The 20,109-nt window shown below is 42.6% G+C and overlaps 3 protein-coding genes across 3 annotated transcripts; 1 reads left to right on the top strand and 2 right to left on the bottom strand.

Annotated features, from left to right (window-relative positions):
- Positions 1–93: 93 nt before the first annotated feature.
- NDUFB5 (NADH:ubiquinone oxidoreductase subunit B5) lies at positions 94–4,406 on the bottom strand. The gene is made up of 6 exons (XM_058812406.1): positions 4,252–4,406; positions 3,695–3,783; positions 2,738–2,804; positions 1,974–2,035; positions 914–1,020; positions 94–329 (listed from the first exon to the last, which is right to left on the bottom strand). Exons 1-6 carry the CDS (start codon positions 4,382–4,384, stop codon positions 209–211), a joined length of 579 nt encoding a protein of 192 aa, XP_058668389.1. The 5' UTR covers positions 4,385–4,406; the 3' UTR covers positions 94–208.
- Positions 4,407–4,499: 93 nt separating this feature from the next.
- Positions 4,500–8,939, top strand: MRPL47 (mitochondrial ribosomal protein L47). Its single transcript, XM_058812433.1, has 7 exons — positions 4,500–4,735; positions 5,424–5,569; positions 6,120–6,180; positions 6,815–6,911; positions 7,462–7,592; positions 7,854–7,949; positions 8,376–8,939. The coding sequence occupies exons 1-7, from the start codon at positions 4,650–4,652 to the stop codon at positions 8,491–8,493; spliced, it is 735 nt and encodes a 244-aa protein (XP_058668416.1). The 5' UTR covers positions 4,500–4,649; the 3' UTR covers positions 8,494–8,939.
- An 867-nt stretch (positions 8,940–9,806) lies between these two features.
- Positions 9,807–19,223, bottom strand: ACTL6A (actin like 6A). Its single transcript, XM_058812102.1, has 14 exons — positions 19,131–19,223; positions 18,263–18,339; positions 17,892–18,066; positions 17,422–17,522; positions 16,075–16,172; positions 15,298–15,392; positions 14,979–15,085; positions 14,804–14,893; positions 14,555–14,616; positions 14,129–14,243; positions 13,702–13,782; positions 12,716–12,811; positions 11,636–11,722; positions 9,807–11,060 (listed from the first exon to the last, which is right to left on the bottom strand). The coding sequence occupies exons 1-14, from the start codon at positions 19,153–19,155 to the stop codon at positions 10,980–10,982; spliced, it is 1,290 nt and encodes a 429-aa protein (XP_058668085.1). The 5' UTR covers positions 19,156–19,223; the 3' UTR covers positions 9,807–10,979.
- Between the last annotated feature and the right edge of the window lie 886 nt (positions 19,224–20,109).

Below are 20,109 nucleotides of genomic sequence, written 5' to 3' on the forward strand. Positions count from 1 at the left end.
TTGTTGGCAATTGACACAAAGCATTTTCACTGATTAACAGTTTTAACAGCTGTATGAGTTAACTGCCACACAGTTTCTTTCAAGGAACTGGAATCAACACAAACACTGTTTATTCATTTCCATCAGCAAACAGCAGGATGTCTGTTCAACAGCACAGTCACAATTTGTCAGTATGCACTGAAAACCTTGCACACTGCCCGAAAATTGTTTAATTATCAGGTGTGGCTTTCATAGAATTGTCAACAAGATTTTTGTCAGGCGTTTCATAATGGTACCAAGGCCCATCTCCCCGGTGTCTCATCAGTCTGCGTGCCTCCAGCTCCAGCAGCCTAAAAAAAAGGCAATAGACACCTTCAGCATGAAGTTTGTTAATATTGAGCATTTCTGACAAAGCAATGATTTTAGCATCAATGGTTTATAAATACTGCTGAAGCATAGGTAGGACCAAAATATGAAGGGTTCAGCTAAGACATGAGCTATTATATCTTTTAATTTTGGTTGGTTTTTTGTTTTTTTCAGCAAGTCATTCCACAAAGGAGTAATAAAAATACTGGTAGTATTTTATTATTATTATATTTTATCACAGGTTCTTCTCTAAGAACATTGGAGCATTATTAAGGGCAAAAAGAGCTCCATTTGCTGATTCAGGAAGACAAAGGCAGAGCTACACCTTTATAAATGCCAAGTGTTTTGAAGACCCCCCCTGCCCTTGGATTGTTCTGGTAACCTGAATCCTGAGAGGGCAGCAATTACAGATCCTGTGAATCCCACTCTGGCAGCAGCCAGGGCAGGCAGCACTCAGGGGACACATGAAAGCACTTTATGTCAGCATCCAGCTCAGTATGTCATGCAAAATCAAAGAGTCAGCTCCAGTATGGATGAGGATTTTAACCCCCCCAACTACAGAGCATACCTCATCTCAGATTTCCTCACTTCCACAGCAAGCAGGGCCATGTCCTTCTCATAGTTCTTCTCAGGGGGGTCAAGTACATAACGAGCTATCCAGCGGGTTATGGGGTGCTGGAAAACACAACAGCAGAGATTGTCTGAGCAATTTCCAAACAGAAATGTCACCTTGTGTATCCACAGTCCTGAAAAGATGGCATGGACACCATGAGTGCTGCCATTCAAATCCTAACAGTAAAGTTACAAACAGGCACAACTACATGTGAGATCAGAACCCTAAAAAGTCTTTTGCAATCCTTAATGCCAAGACAACCTGCAGATGACTGTTCTGTAGCAAAATTAAAATTTAATGAAGATATAATTTATTTTCTTTCTGTTAAAGTTCCTTAAACTGCCACAGTAATCACAGAAGTGAACTCCAAATCTTACTGAAATCAGCAACATTTCAAAATTTTGCTTCCACATAGAGGGCATTTCACTAGGAACAGAAGTTTAAATGAGTTGAAACAGTCACAATAATATTGCTGAATTCAATTACTTCCTACCAGGAACAAAACAGTGCTTGCAGCAAGAAGCCAGGGACTAATTTTAAGAAAATACAGTTAAATTGAAACCATACAACCTTGAGTTTGTGACTAAAAAAATCTTCAATTCTAGATTCAAAAGTGTGTGTGATATGGGACTTGAAAACAAAAGAAAGAAATGTCACTTTAAACTCCAGGTTCTTAAGACATTGTAGGAAAAAAATAATAAAGACAAAATCTGCATGGTATGAATGCAGAGGACTTTTCTTACTATTTAGGAATATTATAGAAAAATTCTTGGCATACAGTTTCAGCAGTTTACTGCATACAGAGCATTTGCATCTGCTTGGGTCATTAAGAGATTTCCTATAGCCTTTTACATGTTCCATAAAGCCACAAAAAAGTTTACCAAAATCAGAACTGCACTATTTGAATTTTACTACACTGACAGACATCATCATACTCCATTCATTTTACTCCCAAAAGTATCTTCAAGAGAAAGGCTGTCCATAACATGCCCACCCTTTCACATGTTCCACTCACTTTGTGGTATTCCCAGTGCTCTGGAACATAACCTTCAGGAATCTCTGCAAGTTCAGCTTCACCTGACAAGGAAAGGAGGGAAAGAATATTTAACTCTGTGCTTATTTTCCAAAGCTACCTTATATTCTGCTTTTCAGATAACGAAAAGGTCATTACTCCACACAGAGAGTACTAAATCCTTCAGTGTGAGCTCAATTCAGAAAAAATTGAACTTGCAATTTTTGCAGACACATCACACTGCAAGTATCTACTCCCAGATTTTAAGTTACAAACAAAAAGGGTAAAATTAGCAGTATACAGAAGAAACAACTTGGATTAAGTCCACAGAAATACCCTTTAAAGTACAGGAGCTGAAAGCATGGACTTTTCCTGATTTCTCTATTAAATTAATTACATATCATTACAGCAGGAGATTTAACACATGTATTGCCAAGCAGAATTTTGGCATCTTTGCTAGACAAAAACCCAGAGTTGCTGTCTTGTTAAAGCAAGTTCCTAAACTTCACTGGTGTTTGGAAAACTGCTAGAAGAGAGAATGGTTTTTTGTTATTTTTAATGTGAGAAACTTTTTTTAAAAAGCAACAACTAAAGCAAATATACTGGGAATATTTCTATGTACTTATATAATATCACTGTATTTGTTAGGCCTATTCCATGGCCTTCCAAGGAGAGAGCCCTAGAAGAGTGCTTTTTCTCTATGCATCATGCTTAATTCCCATTTAATAACTCTGACTGTACTTTGCTTAGCCTGACAGAGCACTCACCAACGAAGATGTTGATGTATGTTAAGAGCACAGCCACTGGTATTCCCGTCAGGAATAAATAGTATCTCTGTAGAGGGGATAAAAACAGTCAGTGTGGGAAACCCAGAACCCTGACAAAATTTACATGAGATCTGAAAACATCTGAAAACAGTGGAACAGCCAATAACTCTGAGATTTGCATTCTAGGCTGGGAAGGGATGTTGTGTGTAAACACTGCTGATTGCAATGAGTTCATTAATGAACAGAACACACGAAAGTGATGCTGTTCAGGTCAGTTCCCATCTCCCAGTGAGGTCAGTCTGTGCAGCAGCAAACAGCAACACCTCCCTGAAATCCCTCAGCATCTTGGCATGGCTGGCTCCAGCTGCAATCAGCACTGACAGCAAGGCAAGAATCCAACACCAGTGCAGTCATTGTGGGCTCTGCAGCTGAGGAAGGCAGAGAAATGAGTCCTGATCACAAGAAGAGAGTTGTATAAAATCAGCTCTTGCTGCTTATAAAAGGATTTATCCAAAACCTGACTTTGGAGGGGTCAAACTCAGGTCAGCCTTCCTAAATCTCACCTCTGTTGTTAGTGGTGTAGATAAGTGAAGGCAAATCCTGCAGAAGAGTAACTGATATGTTTCAAAAAGGAGGATGAAGCAAAAAGCACTTGTGGGTCATGCATATATGAACACAGACATGTAATATAAGAATGCTACTGCAGCAGTAATTTAAGTACCTATCACAGCCTTTGCTATCCAGCCAGTCTTTGAACTTCATCTGGCCCTGATTTTACAGCTTATGACCAAAAAATTCTTAAAGAGGACCTGAAATTCTTGTTTATGTAAATAGTGTCAGCCACATTTTAGATGCTATCACATAAACAACACAGGAAATTGTATTTTAGACACTCTAACACCATTTGCAAGTGATGTGCTACAATGAATGCAATAATACATTTGATTTTTAACTCACCAACAAGCTCAAAAATCGAGAATCATAAAAACTTGTTGCCTTGATGATAAACATTCTCTTCCCATGGTCACCACTGTGTCGTACAGGAACTGAAAATTGAACCAGAGTATTACGGTTTTGTACTCCATTGGTGCTTGTGCCAGGACAAGGTCAAACATACGTGGGGAAAGGAAAATAGAAAGAAGAGTGTACAACAGCAGCTGAGTTTTATGCAGTTCGCCTGAAGTAATTTCGTATTTTGTTAGCATTAACCTATTTTTCTTCAAACTACAGACACAGGTCTATGCCCACCTGTAAGCACAGACACGTGAATCAGTGAATGTCACCACACAGGGCCGAGGAAATGGATAATTACAATGCCAGGAGGGTCGGCCTCCAGCCCGTTTCCATCCATTTTTTCCCCAAACCCGGCAGTTTTCCATAGGAACGGGGACGCAATGGGGACCTGCTCAGCCCCCGGCGCTCCCGCGGCCTCCGGGAGGGCACCTCTGTCCCGCTCCGCAAGGTCACCGGGCCCCCGCCGCCCCCGCCCCGCCGCTCCCCCGCCGGGGCCGTACCGAGAGTGCCGGGGAGGCGGGGGCCGATCCCGGTGATCCCGGTGGTCCCGGTGATCCCGGCGGTGCTGGCGCTGCCCGCCCGCCGCGCCGCCCAGGCCGCGGCCGCCCGCAGCACCCGGCTCATGGCCGCCATGGCTGGGACTGGCACGGGGCGGGGCCGGCAGCGCCGCTTCCCGCAGCGGGGTGAAGCCGGCGGCCGCCATCATGGGAAAGGGCAAAGCCTTCCCAGTGAGCCCTGCCATAGAGGTGAAGCCGCGCGGGTGCCATGTTGGAAAAGGGCAGAGCCTTCCCTGTGCTCCATGTAGCGCGGGAGAGGGCGGGTGAGGCCGGGCAGGCGCCATCTTGGGAAAGGGCAGCTCCCGCCCCGTGCCCCCGGCGCGGTGGGAGGACGCGGGGCGATGGCGGCGGCCGCGGCCATGGCCGCGCTGGGCCGGAGCCTCACGGCCGCGCTCCGCCTGCCGCGGGCTCGGCCGGGACTCCCCGGGTACGCACCGCGCCGGGCGGACTCGGGCTCGGGCACGGAGGGGCGGGCGCGGTTCCCGGGAGGAAGGAGAGCCTGTGGCGGGAGGCGGGTGTCCGTGTGTCCCGCTGTCCGTGTGTCCGGCTCCCCAGCCTGAGCGCTGCAGTGCGGTGTATGGCCGCGTGTAAGGGCAGCACCAAGCGGCTCCCTGGGCCTGTGGAACCTGCGGGCATGGTGCTGGTGGGTTTGTGCTGTCCCGGGTGTCCACAGCTTTTGCCATGAAGGCCACGGGGGATTAGGGCGTGGATTCTCCCCCTCTGGAGCACCCAAACCCACCTGGACGTTGCTGTGTCACCTTCTCCAGGTGACCCTGCTTTGGCAGGGGTGTTGCACTGCCTGATCTCCAGAGGTTCTTTCCAATGCTAAAAGTTCCGTGTGTCTATGATGTACTCTTGTTCAGCATAGCTCAGATTTATTCCTTAATTTTTAATTGCTTATTATCTCTAAGTCTAGAAAATTTATAATTAGATGAGGTGAGGGGGAGGAGAAAACACCAAGATGACATCTTTGTGACTAACCAAAACTCTGCTTTTTCCCCACATGCCGTGATCTATCTGTAGGACCTGTGCCTTTGTGAATGAAACAAACATTCTCACTTAGCAGAATATTATTTTTCCTACCATACATAGTTTTCCTTCTAACTTTTATTTAGGATGGCACTCAATCTGTACCACAAGAACCCACCAAAAATTGAGACCCTCCATCAGGTGAAGTTCCTGCACACAACTGTGTCTCGGAGAGGGCTGGAAGAGTTTTTTGATGATCCAGGAAACTGGGGGGAAAAAAGTGTAAAGTCTGGTGAGTTATATTTAGCATTTCTGATAGCGATCTTTGAGCTGAAATCTGACCTGGGTTTTTTTGCATTATAGGGAGCATTCATAGCTACATAAAACTTATTTATCTATGTATATGTATATACATCCACTTGTGCATCTTAATTTTTGCTGTGTGTATTCAGTGTTTATGAAAGAAAATGGCAAATGTGCAGCAAAATGTTTTGCTGTAAGTCCTCTGCCTTGCTCTGAAGTCAGAGTGTATCACAGAAGAGATGTGCTTTGATGAAATATAAGTATTATGAAAGAAAACTAGTTCAGTGTCAAGATTCATCTGACAGCTTTCTGTATTTCCAGCCTTTTACAAGCACAAATAAAAACTATTTATAATTGCCTTTTTGAATTGTATTTTAAATGCAAAGCCGAACATGCTCAAGGATGGCTGTCCAAGCAGTAGTATTTTAAAAGTGGTTTTTATACTGTTGTGTCAGCTGAGCCTGATAGATGCATTTTTTATTTTCCAGAATAAGAGAACTTGGTTTCATTAAATTAAGGTGGATTTTTATCTTTTACAGGGGATTCATGGAATATAAAGCAGCTAAGGGGCAAGAGTAGTGAAGACTTGCACAAACTTTGGTAAGTAAGTTTTAGTGAAGAAGCTTCTCTTCTTTCAGAGCAGCTCTGCACATCAATAAAATGTGGCTGGTGAACTCATGATGCAGTAGCTTTAGTCTGGCACAGAGCTCTGCGGGCTCCAGCCAGCTTTGGGCTTGGAGCAGCCCTGGTCCTGCTCAGAGCACAGAAGCTGCTCTGCAGGTGGCTGTGGGACAGCTGTGTCTAGTTCAGAGGGCTCAGCTTTGGTGCAAACCCTCTGGGGTTGTTTGAGTGGGCCCCTCTTGGTTGTCAGTACCTTCTGGTGGGGTGGGCACTTCATTCCATCAGGGTGTTCAGGCCTGCATTTATTCTGGTTTTGGAAGTTTCTGAAGCTGGATTAAGTTCAGGCTGAACTTAATCATTATTGTGAACAGCTTCTTCCTTGCTTTATCTTTTCCTGTGTACATGTGAGAAGAATCTGGCTTTGTCCAGGTAGTGGAAGACAAACTCTTCCCTCCTAAGCCCTCTTTGTTCCAGACTAAGTAAAACTGTCTCCCTCATTCTCCTCTTTTGTTTCATTAAATGAAGGCAGCAGGATTTGGGATGACAGATAGTAAGTGAATAACTGCTTAGCCATCCCAAAGTCATTTTTGAATTTCTGTGCTTTCTGCTCCAGGTATGTCCTGCTGAAAGAAAGGAACATGCTCTTAACTCTAGAGCAGGAATCCAAACGACAGCGCAAGCCCATGCCAAGCCCAGAGCGCTTAGAAAAGGTACCTTTCTCATAATACATAAAAACTGTAACTCTTAAGTAAAATTGCTGAAAGATCAAGTGTTTGTTAAATTATTAAAGACCTTTTTTAAAAAAATTATTCCCCTGATTTAGTGTATGCACTAACAGCTCAAGTCATAATTTTCTCAGTGTCCAGTGGGCATTGCTGGGGCTGTGACCAGACTCCAGTGAAAACTAAAATAACCAATGGCCACTACAAACCATAAGCAAACCTTTTGTTTGCTTCTTCTGCTTCCTTCTGACCCCTGCCTCAGAGCTTCCTACACTTGTGCATCAGCACTGGATCTGGTTTATGCATCACCCAGCTGGTCTTTAATCAAGTGTCAGACTGTCAGTTATTTCATATCTGTCCTGCTGTCAAATTAGATTTTCCTTACTGTTCTAGTACACAGGCCCTGCTGAGAGAGTACTCATGATCAAACTCCAGCATATTTTACCTTTGTTTTCCTTTAAAATTTTGTCTTTGAGATCTTTTAAATTTTCAGCATTGTTTTTTGTTGGTGCATCCTGAAACTTTTTACCATTTCCAGGTAGAAACATCTATGAAAAATATAGATTTGGTTGTCAGAGAAAGAGAAATTGCTTTGAGGCTTTTACAGACGGGCCATGAAAAGCCAGTCCCTGGCGAGTGGAGACACGATTTCCTGGGACGCACCTTCTGGTATGGAAAACCTTTTTAATGTGTGAGTTTTTCTTGTGGTCTCTCCCAGAAAATCCTTATCTAATCAAGGAAGAATGCATAGACTGTACAGAACATAGGAGACACAGTTACAAACCAAGCCAGCAGGAGCTGGAAATAAACCCATATACAGATTCTCCCATCTCCCAGACCACTTTATCTTGAAACCAAGAGAAATTGGTAAAATCCTAGAATTAAGACCAAATGTACATTCTGTAATCATTTTTGATCTGTCTCCAACAGGTACAGTTACAAGGAATGGCCAATACCTTGGCACTTGAACAAAAAACACAAAAAGAAGAGATTCTATTACTTACCTCATGTGAATCACTTCATCAGGTAAAAAGATTATTTTGACATTGAAAGTTATCATCTGATCTGTTTGTGTTCTTATTCCACTTTAAAAGGAAAAAAATAGCTGTAATCTTTTGGTTTTCAGCTACTAGACTGAAAATTAGGCTTTTTAAAATACAGCTTGCTCTGTTTCTTTTTTTCTGTTCCCACCTTAGTTACTAAGGTACATGGTTATGCAGCAGCACTGTAAAAGTAATTTCAAGTGCAGAATATCAAAAACCCTCCCAGAGGCTGAACTTCTGTAGAATTCAGAAGTAGTGTAAAAATATTACTCTGCAGGCTTTTTTACTTATCAGAAGCAAATGAATACTGAAGTTGTTAATCACTGAGAGCCTCTATCTGATTGGGGGGAGCTCATTAAAGTGGTCTCAGGCTGGCTGGAAATGAACCACACCAACTGCTCTGTTTCAGACTCAGACTTGAAAAAGCCTTACGGAAAAGGGCAAGGCAGCAAAGCCTGGAGAGAACGAGGAGGAAGGTCTTGGAAAGGAAGTTCCCTGATGTTGCTGTGAAATCCCAGAGCCAGTAGTAGGCTGGAAGAGCACTGCAAGCAACTGGTCAAGTGTCTGTGGAACATGAATCATGTTCTGGAACCACAAACAACTCCACTGAGCATTCCAGAGAGTCCCCATCTTTTTCTGTTTTTAATACAACATTTGACTTTAATTAAACTTGTGATCTGGAATTAAAAAGCAGCTTTGGTACCTAACTCAAATCATCTGATCTCTCTCGTTTGCAGGAACAAATGTTGTGTTAGCCAGCTGTTACGAGAGTGAGAGATACATTAGGAACAGTGAAGAGCAGCCATGGAGTGCCAGCTGACAGTAACAAGTGTAGGGGTAACATTTACCTGGTTTAGTTTAACAAATGTGCATTAAAACCAGACAGAAACATGAAAGCATCTGAAGCTCACATATGAGCTATTTTCCTGAATATTTTCCCTGAGTTACAGGTAAGCTATGCAAGGTGTGTTTGTTCTCTGCATAAATGCACTGGTAAATGGGCTCTTTGGTCTGTTATGAGGAATTTTTTCCACTGCTTTAAGTCTGGCTTCTTAGAAAGTATGAAATACTCAGCATGGAAACTTCTAATACAATTGTCCTACCTTGATTTCTGACAATTCAAACACTTGTACAATGCTTTTTTGCACAGTGCAAAATGTTTGAAAGAAGGCTGCAGTGTCTTCTATGAAATTGAAGGAGGTACTGCTGTTGCTCTCAGTGGATTAAACAGCTTCACCTTTCACTTCAGGAAGGCTTTTAACTCCACATGTGGTCATCTGGAAATCTAGATTGAAGTCACAAATAGCAGTCTTTCAGGAAGCAAATGTGCTCAGCAGCATAATCTGGTAAAACACTGCAAGGGAACCAGTACTGTTTCCTGTATCTATCTCCAGCATTTGGACCTTCACCTTCTCTGCATCACACAAAATTCCCACTGTTTAAACTCAGAGTCTTTAGTGTGAGAAAACCTCCAGCAGTGTTTTACTCTCCCTCTGCTGCTGGAATATTAGCAGATATTACTACTGTACTGCAATTCTTTTAAGAGAAACAGAAGATAAAAGCTGATTTGGCATAATGAAATCTAAGCATGCCACAGAAGGAAAGCTTAAAAACAGCACCCGCTGCAGTGCACTGAGGCAGCAGTTCAGTTATGGTCCATGTTCCACCTGAATGGAAACTGGACTGAGTCTTTATTCCCAAATGACAACAGCTGGTGACTTTGCAGTTTTTTGCAAGAGAAATATGGTTTGTCAATAGCTTTGAAAACCTGATCAAGCAACTTTGTCTAAAGAGCAACTCAAGATTCTCATGATAAGACAAAAGCAGATCGGTTTGATAAATTACTTTATTATTTGGAGGTAATGTGAAACTTTTCAAATAGAGGCCTCATAATTATTTACCCACAAGATCTTTTAGGATACAAAAATGTAGCAGTACTGTTTATTTTTTTTTTAGATCAGTTAAATGCTATTTGGTTTTCCACAGCTTTTGAGATAAGGAGCAAAACTTCATTATGTCCCAAAACAGATCACCACACCATTGTAAATTAAGCTTAAAAGCAACATTGAGCTGTGTCTTGACAGCCAATTCCTGCTGAAGAAAAGACATCCCCATTCCTGTGACCCTGAGTGCACCTTCCCCCTGCAAACACAGGCACTTACAGACCCTGCTGGGAGGCACAGGGGGGGCCACACCAGGGGCTCCCTGCAGAGGGTCAACCACGCACTGAAAGCTTCTGACTCTGCTCCCAGTCCTGGAGAGGCAATTCTTTGTCTCAATCTCCCTGTCCTGAACAGGCTTTGCTTCTCACCAACATCACAAAGGCATTAAATACATTCTTACACATCAGGTGGAAAGCATTGCTTGCTTACTGAAATGAAAATGCTCCATAATAAAAAAAATTAACAAACCAGTGCTTAATATAACATTCACTCCATGGAATGTAACACTTCTGTGATACAGTAAAAGTTTACACTAAAATAGATTGCTGAATACAAATTTTCAACTTTTAAAACAGCAGAGTAACTTTCTCTGCAAGTACTCACAAGCTTGTTCAAATATTAAAGACCAAATTTTATTTTTTAAGAGAAAAATAAGAGCAATTTAAGGCCAAAGTACCAGCAAGGAAGACTAGTATGTGAAAATAGACAAGAAATTAGACAAGAAATAATTAATAAATAAGCACAGGCATTTGCAAGGTTATGCCTCTATCTATTAGCTAACCTGTAAAGCTGTTCCCAGGAAAAGATACTAGAGAAAATAGACATTTATACAAAATTATAAAATGCTTGTTACAGGAATTATTGCTTTACAAGGGACATAAACATCCTTTTTCTATTATAGTACCAATTAGGTCTCTGAAAATTTCTAACTTTGTTAAAATGGAACTTGAATTATGCAAAAAACCCAATATAAACTTCCTACAAAAAGGAGTCCATCCCATTCCTGAGTATGCTAAAGCTATAAAACAGAAGGAGCACCGAGCAGGCAGCAGTTTTCACAGTAAAGAGGTCTAAGGACATTTTCTTTCTACACACTGTTTCCCTCCTTCTTCATATTCTTGTTTGGAAATCCACATCTGCTGGAAAGTACCCTAGAAAAATAAAGAAACAAAAGCAACACACAATGAAAAAACATCAGAACACAAATGATGGTTAATTGAAACATGATTAGGTTTTCCTAGGAGGGAAAACAAGCAAGTCCTTACATTCAATTAAGTATTAGGACTTGACTGCTTAAGTGTCTTTTCCTTGAGTTTTATTGCTAAGGGATTAAACTTAAGACAGGAAGGGCAGCACCAAATGCTGATTCCAGTCTCCCTTTCCCATGATGATAAATTAACCCCCAAAAAGCACTTCAGTGCTCAGTAACTTGTAGAATTAACCTCAGGAATATGATGCAGAAACAGGTTTGCTACTTTCATGGTCTACCAGATACAGTCTAGAGAAAGTACATACATTTCAAGGTTTTACCTTGCCACTAAAAACGGGAGAACATGGCAGGATATGTTGTCACTGGAAACACTCACACCTCTTTTTAAAGCAGATTCTCTTCCCCTTACCATGAGGACAGCCAAGGTTATGATTACATAGCACAGACTCTGCAATGCACAGATGTCTGGTGGCAGTGCTGTTCAGCACAGCAATGCAGTAACACAGCTTTACTAACCAAAGAAGCCAGAATGGAGCCCCCAATCCATGAGCTGAACCTCCTCTCCACAGTGGTGTTGTTGGCTATCAACTTCAGGCGCATGCTCTGCACAGAAAGGGAGCAAATGTCACACAAATGTAAGCTGGTGACCTTCAGGGACAAGCAGCACAAGGAACCTGGTGCCTATACCAATATCAGCTGAAAAAGGTCCATTTTAGTACATCTGCAACACTGCTCATCTGCCCTGCATTTGCAATTCAAAACAGCCACAGTGGAACAGGAAATATGGTTTTTACCTTGTGATCCAACAGCAATGGTTAAGGCAAGGAATGGGCAGGTGAAGAGCAATAATATCACAGTGTGTAGTGTCATCTCCAACATGCACTGGGACTAAAATGACTTATATTGCTAGACTTAAGTCATCTAGACTTATTTGGATCCATTCACTCCTTTTGCTTTCCAAATGCCTTAGAGCAATAAAATCTTTGAATTTTAAATGGGCTCCTCCTCAGCTATTATAAGCAGTGAATACATTTCTCAGTTTCTGCTAACATTCATCATTTCAGAGTTGTCCCAAGCAGAACATTTTTGCTTGAATACTAAAATACAAGAAATATCATAATCTGTATCTACTCTCAGATGCGAGGTATCAATACTTTCTTCAACATCAAATTATTAAAAAAATATGTTACTCAGAGACAAAACCTGGTGATTTCGGTTGTCTGCAGAATTAAGGAAAAACAATTGCCACAACAAAGTGACCTCAGGCAGAATGACTGAATGTGCCTCAAGTTAGTCAGCAACACTTCAAAAGAGAGACCATCGAGAGAAATACTGGCTGTTGCTTGGGGACAATTAGAGAACTTAGGATCACAATATGAGAGCAAGAGTGGAACAGTAAAATACTCAAGGAATATTGGAGTTTATTCTGTATGAAACTCCTCAAGAATTCTTTCTTTTCTTTAGAGAGGGAGGTTTCTAAACCCTGCAGAAATCTATTCAGCTAAGAGTATCAAAGCCACAATATCCTTGTGTACTTATGTGGCAGAAAAGTAAAATGTTAAGTACTCAACGCAATAATGGAAAGTGTTGTTTTACCGGTGGGGTTTTCTGGGACAGCTCCCTGTTCAATCTGTCAGTGAAACTCTGTATTAGAGTGTTTCCTCCTGCTACAATCACACTGCCATACAGACCCTAAAAAGAGAAAAAAAAATATCTGGAGCTTTACCTTGGAAATCATTCTGAAAACAGCTCTTCCTCACAATAGAGAGAGGTGGCATGAGAATGTATAGTCAACAACAACAATGCAACAGTATTACCTCTTCCAATTAAATTTATTATTTAATCACTTAAAAATATTGCAAGGCAGCTTAATATTAAACTACAAAAGGAAGGAAGAAGCCATATGTTCTACATGATTTCACTGAACAATTTCTACTATGGAAAACCCTCAACCTGCAGATCTCCTCTGTATGCAAATTGTTGAGTTTTTTACAGCTGAATGCAACCTCAAAAGAAAACCCCACAGCCCTGCAGCAGTTTTCTATCTCACTGCTGCTGCAGTTGTTGAACACACACCATGGCCCAGCCCACTGAGCCCTCCTCACACACTGGTTAACAGAAAAAAATCGTTGAAAGAACTCTCATGCAATCCGTATCAAACCGACACCTGACAGCACATTTTAAATTAATTTTAAAAATAATGTTTTCCTTTAGAACTTCTTTTTAAATTCCATGTATATTCTAAACATAACAATGCCTAAAAATCTGAGGATAACACTCCAACTTAGAAACATAAATGCTTATCTGAAGCCAGTCCAATCCAAATTATGCAGTGCCAGCCACAAAATCTGCGCATCAGATATTTATATATGGGTAGAAACAGTAAGTAAAAGGTCCTGATTTAGCATTTTGTAAGACAAACTAATGGTACATATCCCTATATAGAAATACATAATACTTACAGAATTATCCTAACATATTTATCATTATCCTAGGAAATCTCTTCACTTTGCTGTTCTAGTCCCAAAAACACGCACAGAAATATCTATGCCTAAAATACAGCCTGGCTGAGTGGCACTTACCGGCCTGATATCTATATCACACATTCCAACGCTTGTTGTGACAACGTGGCTCACACCCAGCATCGTGTTACCAGATAAACCCTGCAGGGAAATCAGGAATCTGCACATCACTGCTTCAAGAGAGCAAGGCATAGAAAAGCCCTGAATGAGCTGAATTTTACAAGTGTTACTGGAGAGGGAGCTAAGCATTTTGTTAGGGAAGGAATAAAAATATCCCTATTTTTCCAGTCAGCTCATCACCACCCAATTTGAACATTTCATCCTTCCCTTCCCCAGCCATAATTCAAGACAGGCAAACTCTACGCCCAGGAGAACTCCACAATGCAAATACATCCAAATCACAGGATTAAAAATGTTATACAAAAGAAGCCATGTGATAGCCCAGTCATGCAGAGCCTTCCAATCTCAGCTATCACAGTGCTTTTACCTTTACATTGGAAGGGTCAAACAATCCCTCAGGAATTTTCAGACGCTCAGCACCAAAGTCACAGTTGTAGCCATTGGGGAACTCATAATGAACTGTTGGCATCTGTGCTGCTACCCTGGAGCATCAGACAGAAAGCAACACATTAAAATGCTCTCTAAACAGGATATCAAGTGATCTAAGCAGTGTTATAAACTACAGTTCCAATGGGAATACCGTGATTCATAAGACTTCCAATAATATTTATTATGATCTCATCTTGGAATATTCAACAAAAAACTATCACCTGGGTATATGCAGTACTCCTACTTGCATAAATCATCAATTTTAGATAAAACCTTCTTCCATAACAAAACCAGCCAACAGCAGTGAACAGCACCACACACACAACTGGTAACAGATTTTACAAGAAAGAAAAAAGTAACATACTGTTCATCATAGGTTGAATCTGATACTTGGAGGACAGAAGCCTGGAAGTCCTGAATGACACACTGTGGAGTTAAAAATAACATGAATTTATAGAAATTTTAATCTTCAGTTTTATAAAATTTATAGAATTGGTAGTAACTTTACAAAAATTTTTCTCATTCTTCAAGAGAAAATGCTGATATACTTGTGAACAAAACTTATTTATGGAACACTCAGGGGAGGTGAGAGCAGGAGGAATGACCTACTTACATTACACATGTAGTTGTGCCAAGACCTGGTGACCTGGGGCAACTTCTCTTTTCTCTTCCAATTTGCTGGTGACCCCTCACGGACTGCCTCCTGAGATTGTAGGGTACAAAGTCATCAGGTAAACATTTAAGCCTCTCCCCAAGACATCACCTATTAAATAAAGTTATTTTCCCACCTTTGAAGCAATCATATATGGAGGAATTATCTCTACGTTCATTTCCTGAAACAACTCCCGGCACTGCATAGTGATAAAGTCTCCTGCAAGTGGAGATTTTACAATACCTGGAAAGCAAAGAGGGGATCCAAAATAAAAACAAAAACAACTAACATGGAAAGTATCCAAATCATGCTCTCCCAACTATTTGTCAGTGAACACTATTAGGATTTTTTTCCTTTTTAAGGGGGCACAGAGATGTAAAAGCAGTAACACAACTGTGCAAGAAATCCCTCTAATCACTTGATACTGCAGTGCTGTAATCCATGAAAGTTCATACCTTGCTGAAGTACATATCCATCATGCACTGGAATAGCAGTGGTGTGTGTTGCTCCACTATCCAAGATGAGACCTGTAGATCTCCCATTAGCAAAACTAGTCGAAGTGATTAAGGAAAACATTGTAATTTTCATTTAGAAAAAAAAGTGCTGCCATACAATTAAATCATAACTAGGAATGAGGACCCCAACATGTTATTCCTTGCCTCTGCAAAGGGATTTGTCCTTTTCCAGTGTGTACCATCTTTCTGTGAAGTGCAAAATCTCATAGAGAGAGCAGCATTTAACTTCTATCTGTGAACTAACTCAGGCTTTGGAGGCTCAAGGGTGAGACTTTGTGCCATTACTATGCAGCAAGCTCTGAGTACATCCAACTCATTTAGACTCGAAGCTGGAAACATGTTATTAGGTAAAATAATTACAAATGTTCTTCTTAAGGCTATGAAAACGTCAAGCTCTAATTACCGTATTTAGTAGTGTGCACATCACCATTTCAGGTCTGTAATATTCTTATTCAGAGAATACAATGAAAAAAAAAACAATAAAAAAAAAGACTTTGACCCCAAGGACAGAGTCAGATTGGGAGAACTTCAAAAATGAGCTCTGATGCCTTAAAGTTCAGAAAATGCATTTGTTTACTTCCTCCCTGGATCTTTATGGAAAAAATCAATTTTAAGAAATTAGGCAGGCTGTTATACTTGGAATTGCCTGGAAAAAGTTTACCATAATTTCCTGGGGGAGGAAAATAAAACCAAGCAGTGAAACATTTGAAAGGATACGCTGTCAGAACAGCAGTTTTACACAAGAAAAAGGCCGGGATGTTGTAGTGCTCAAACATCAGTTCCGTCAGTTTCTCACGCTTTGCCCTGGTATTCCACTAAAAAATAATAAACCCAAACCACAAGGAAGTGACCAAAAGGAAGCTGTGTTTGCACACTAATAGATTGCTAACACAATAAAGAAATTATTAGAAAAACTGCAGCCACGGTTTCCAATCATACCAAAATTCTACATAAATGGATTTATAGTAATTTACTTTAGAACGTTTTTCATTCCATTTATACTACAACACATCAATGTTTATCTGTCACACAAAAGTGCCACACACCTTTCATGTTACATTACATTTCTACATTTCTGCAGCTCTTTCAGTGTCAGGCTCCCAAAGAACTCTCTAAAGCAAGCATCCTGCCTTTAACAAGGGGGAAGATACATGAAGGAACTTGCCCACAGAAGAAAGTGGGAAGAAAAATAAATCCAGACTTTCCAGTTCCCAAAGTACCTTTCTACAGTTCTACTGTAGTTGTGATTAAGCCAGGATATAACTGAAATATTCAGCACATTACTGAAAATGTGAAGTTTTTTCCAAGCCAATACAAGAACGTAAGATTAGGTTTTTAAGGAGAATTTCAATGGGAATGTCTCTATTCAGACACCCACTGAGCCATCAAACAGCCACTGCAAACTCATCCACACTCCACAAGCTGTGATTCAACACAAGGGAACAATGAAATTCAGCAAAATCCTTTTCATAAGGTTTTCTTAAAGAAAGGTATCACTTGTGTATGGCATGTCTACCTTTTCTACTCTGACTTCAAGATCTGCCTTCAAATGCTGAGCATTTTAAAATGACAGAAACCTTGTCCAGATTTTCCCAGAAATTTGTATTCATCCACTTCAGCTGCCTTACAGGACAACTTACAGAAAGTAAGACAGAAAAATTAAAACTTCTCCATTGCAAATATTATTCTGTGTCACTTAATGTTACTTGTAAAACTAAATGAAGCAAGATTTTTTATGGCTTTTTATTAAGTGTAACTTAATATATAAGACATCCAAGCATCTTTTTTCTTTTTATTCTAAGCAGTAAAATTTCTTTTTTTAACTTTTGGCTTCTTTTCAGTAAGTGAAAAACAATAGCATATTGTACATACTTCCTAATACAACTCATGAAAACTATTTCAAATTGAGGGTTTTCCAGAAGCTGTCCAAGTATTTCAAAATTGTCACTTCTGCAGCTAAGTTTTAGCACTTGTCACCTACAAGCCATTGTCAGACTTATCCAGGACTAATGTTTACAGAGTTATCAAAAAGACTTATCAAAATGCACAGCTGCTTTTACTCACTGGTGCTTCAGACATAAGGACAGGATGCAAACTTGCTTCAGATTTAATATGCATCTTGTAAGTGTGATCCAAAATTGCCTGGAAACTATCCCAGTCTTCAACTATAACAACATTGAGACAAACAGGTTAGTTACTTCTAAATTTTGTTTCATTTCATAAAAACATAAATGCTTTCCAATTTAGTTTTTTGCATAGAGCTCTTCAATCAAAAGCTGTCCTCAGCAGACACACACCTCCTCTAACAGATCTGGAGAATTCTCTTCCTCCACAATTCACATGACATCAACAATTATACAGAAAGCCCACTAACAGTGAAAACCAACCACATCTCCATGCAATTTGTAAAGCAGGAATTCTGTTCTTACAGCCTCTGCTGCTGTACATAACATCTGTCAACACAACCATAACTTCCTGCAGCCTGGCAATGCTATTTTTTTAAATTCAGGTAGAAAAAGACAAGAGCACCATACTCATTCCATTTTTTAGAGGTGAAATGGCTTCCATATTCTCCCTTGGAACTCTCAGGGCATTAGTGTCTATGTAGTAGGTCGGGCCCCCTTGTTTGCCTTTGTCACCATCTATCTCCATCAGAGTGCTGCCATTGTCCCTTTCCAGCACCACACCAATGGCTGTTGGAAAATCCACCTGCAAGGCAAGAGGCAAGCAGCACATAAGGATTAGCAATGTTCTGCAAGTTGGTGTTTTTCTCATAAATTCACAAGTTTCTTTATACAATACAGTCAGAACAAACCCCAATGTATTCAGAAGGGTTGTAACTCGCAAAGAAGACTTTTTAAGGCATAAATTCATGTTGAATTTCCATTGAGGCAGATTCTCTCACCTTTGGGCAGTCCTCGCCTGCATAGCCTGCTCTCACTGTGTATGAGCCAATGTCAAAAACCAGAGCCCCAACTTCATCTGAAAAGATTGTCAATAAAGAATTGTTATTACACTCTTCTGCAACTCTAACCTTTCCCTGCCCACTGCCTGCTTTAATTGGAAAGCAAGACAAGCAAATCAAGGGATCTTTTACAAAGCAAGAAGAAACTTCTCTATTCAGAACTCCCGCTACCAGAGAGCAGTTGGAAAACTGCAGACAAGCTTTAACTGGGGCATTGCAATCCCTCCGTTTGGCGTAAGGCAGAGGACTTTAGTAGAAGAGTTTGGAAAACGTAGTAGCAGCTAAACGGATCGCGAGATAAAACTTTCAAGAAGTTCTAATTTAACAGCCACACGAAGCCAGGCGAGCGCCGAGCCCCCGCGGGTGATGAGGATGAGGAAGGTGGGACTGAAAACATCAACCGTGTGAGGGAAGGGGTCAGAGCGCCCATCCCTACGGGCCCAATCCTGATCTATGCACATCCTAAAGGAAACCTGTGGGAAAGGATCGGATGTCACAGGGGATGTGCACAGGGGGAACCACACCCGGCTCCCAAAGTGCGGGGACCTTCTCCGGACCTTGGCACGGCGGATCCTGCCCAAGGCCGCGGTGCGAGCGGTACCCGGCGGAGGCACCTCGGGGCCGCCAAGGACATAAGCAACATAAACCACATAAACAAGGCCCGCCGCCTCTTCCTCCTGCTCCTCACGCGTGGGACACGGAGGGGCCGCGGCAGCGCCGGGTCGGGCTGAGGGAGGCGGGAAGCGCCCGCCGGGGCCGCACGCGCCGCCTCGCGGGGCGGGGGAGGGGAGGGCGGCGCCGGACTCACCTCCCCCGTACACGCCGCCGCTCATGGCTGCCGCTGGGCCCGGGCCCGGCCCCGCCGTCCGCCGTGCCCGCGCCGCGCCGCCCGGCCCCGCTCCCCGCCTGCCCCGGTGTCCGCGGGCCCCGCGCTCCCCGCCCGCTCCTCTCGCCGCCGACCCAGCAACAAAAGCGCCCCGGCCACGCTCCCCGCCCGCGGCGCGGCCCGACCCGCAGCGCCGTCGCCCGCCCGCCAATGGCAGCGCCGCGCGGGCAGAGCCGGCCAATCGCGGCCGGCGGGAGGCGGGGCCTTGCCGCGGTCAGCCAATCCTGAAGCCAGACGCGGAGGGCGGGCTGGCGAGGGAGTGCAGGGCGGGGGGGCGGTGTGAGGGGAGCGGCGGCGGGAGGGGACGGGAGAGCGCAGAGGAGGCTGGGGGGTGAGAGGAGCGGGGCAGGTGAGCTGGGGACCGTGAGAGGAATCGCAGAATGGTTCAGGCGGGAAGGAACCACAGTGGATCCTCTGGTCGCACTTCCCAGCGCCAGCAGGGTCGTCCCAGAGCACGTGGCACAGGATTGTGCAGAGGGTCCTGGGGTATCTCCAGTAGGGGCGACTCCACATCTTCTGTGGGCAATCCGCTCTAGTGAGCGATCATTGCACAGGAAAATTCTCTCATATTCGGGTGGAACTTCCTGTACATCAGTTTCTGCCCGGTGTCTCTTGTTCTGTTGCTCATCACCACCTGAGAAGGGCCTGATCCATCCTTTGCTGACATTGTTGAGTTCACCTCCTCCCGAGGCTGAAGAGGCTCTGCTCCCTCAGCTTCTCCTCATGAAACACTCCATTCCCTTCTTCATCCTCTGCTAGGCAGCTCCAGGAGCTCCCTGTCCTCTTGTATTGAGCCCAGAACTGGACATGGGCCCTCCCCAGTATCCACCTGACAGGAGCCTATAACCAAGTGGGATCAGCCTCTTCTCCTGAGCAACCAGTGACAGGACCAGGGGATATA

The sequence above is a fragment of the Ammospiza caudacuta genome, chromosome 11 (assembly GCF_027887145.1).
Source record: "Ammospiza caudacuta isolate bAmmCau1 chromosome 11, bAmmCau1.pri, whole genome shotgun sequence".
In the NCBI taxonomy this organism is placed as follows: Eukaryota; Metazoa; Chordata; class Aves; order Passeriformes; family Passerellidae; genus Ammospiza; species Ammospiza caudacuta.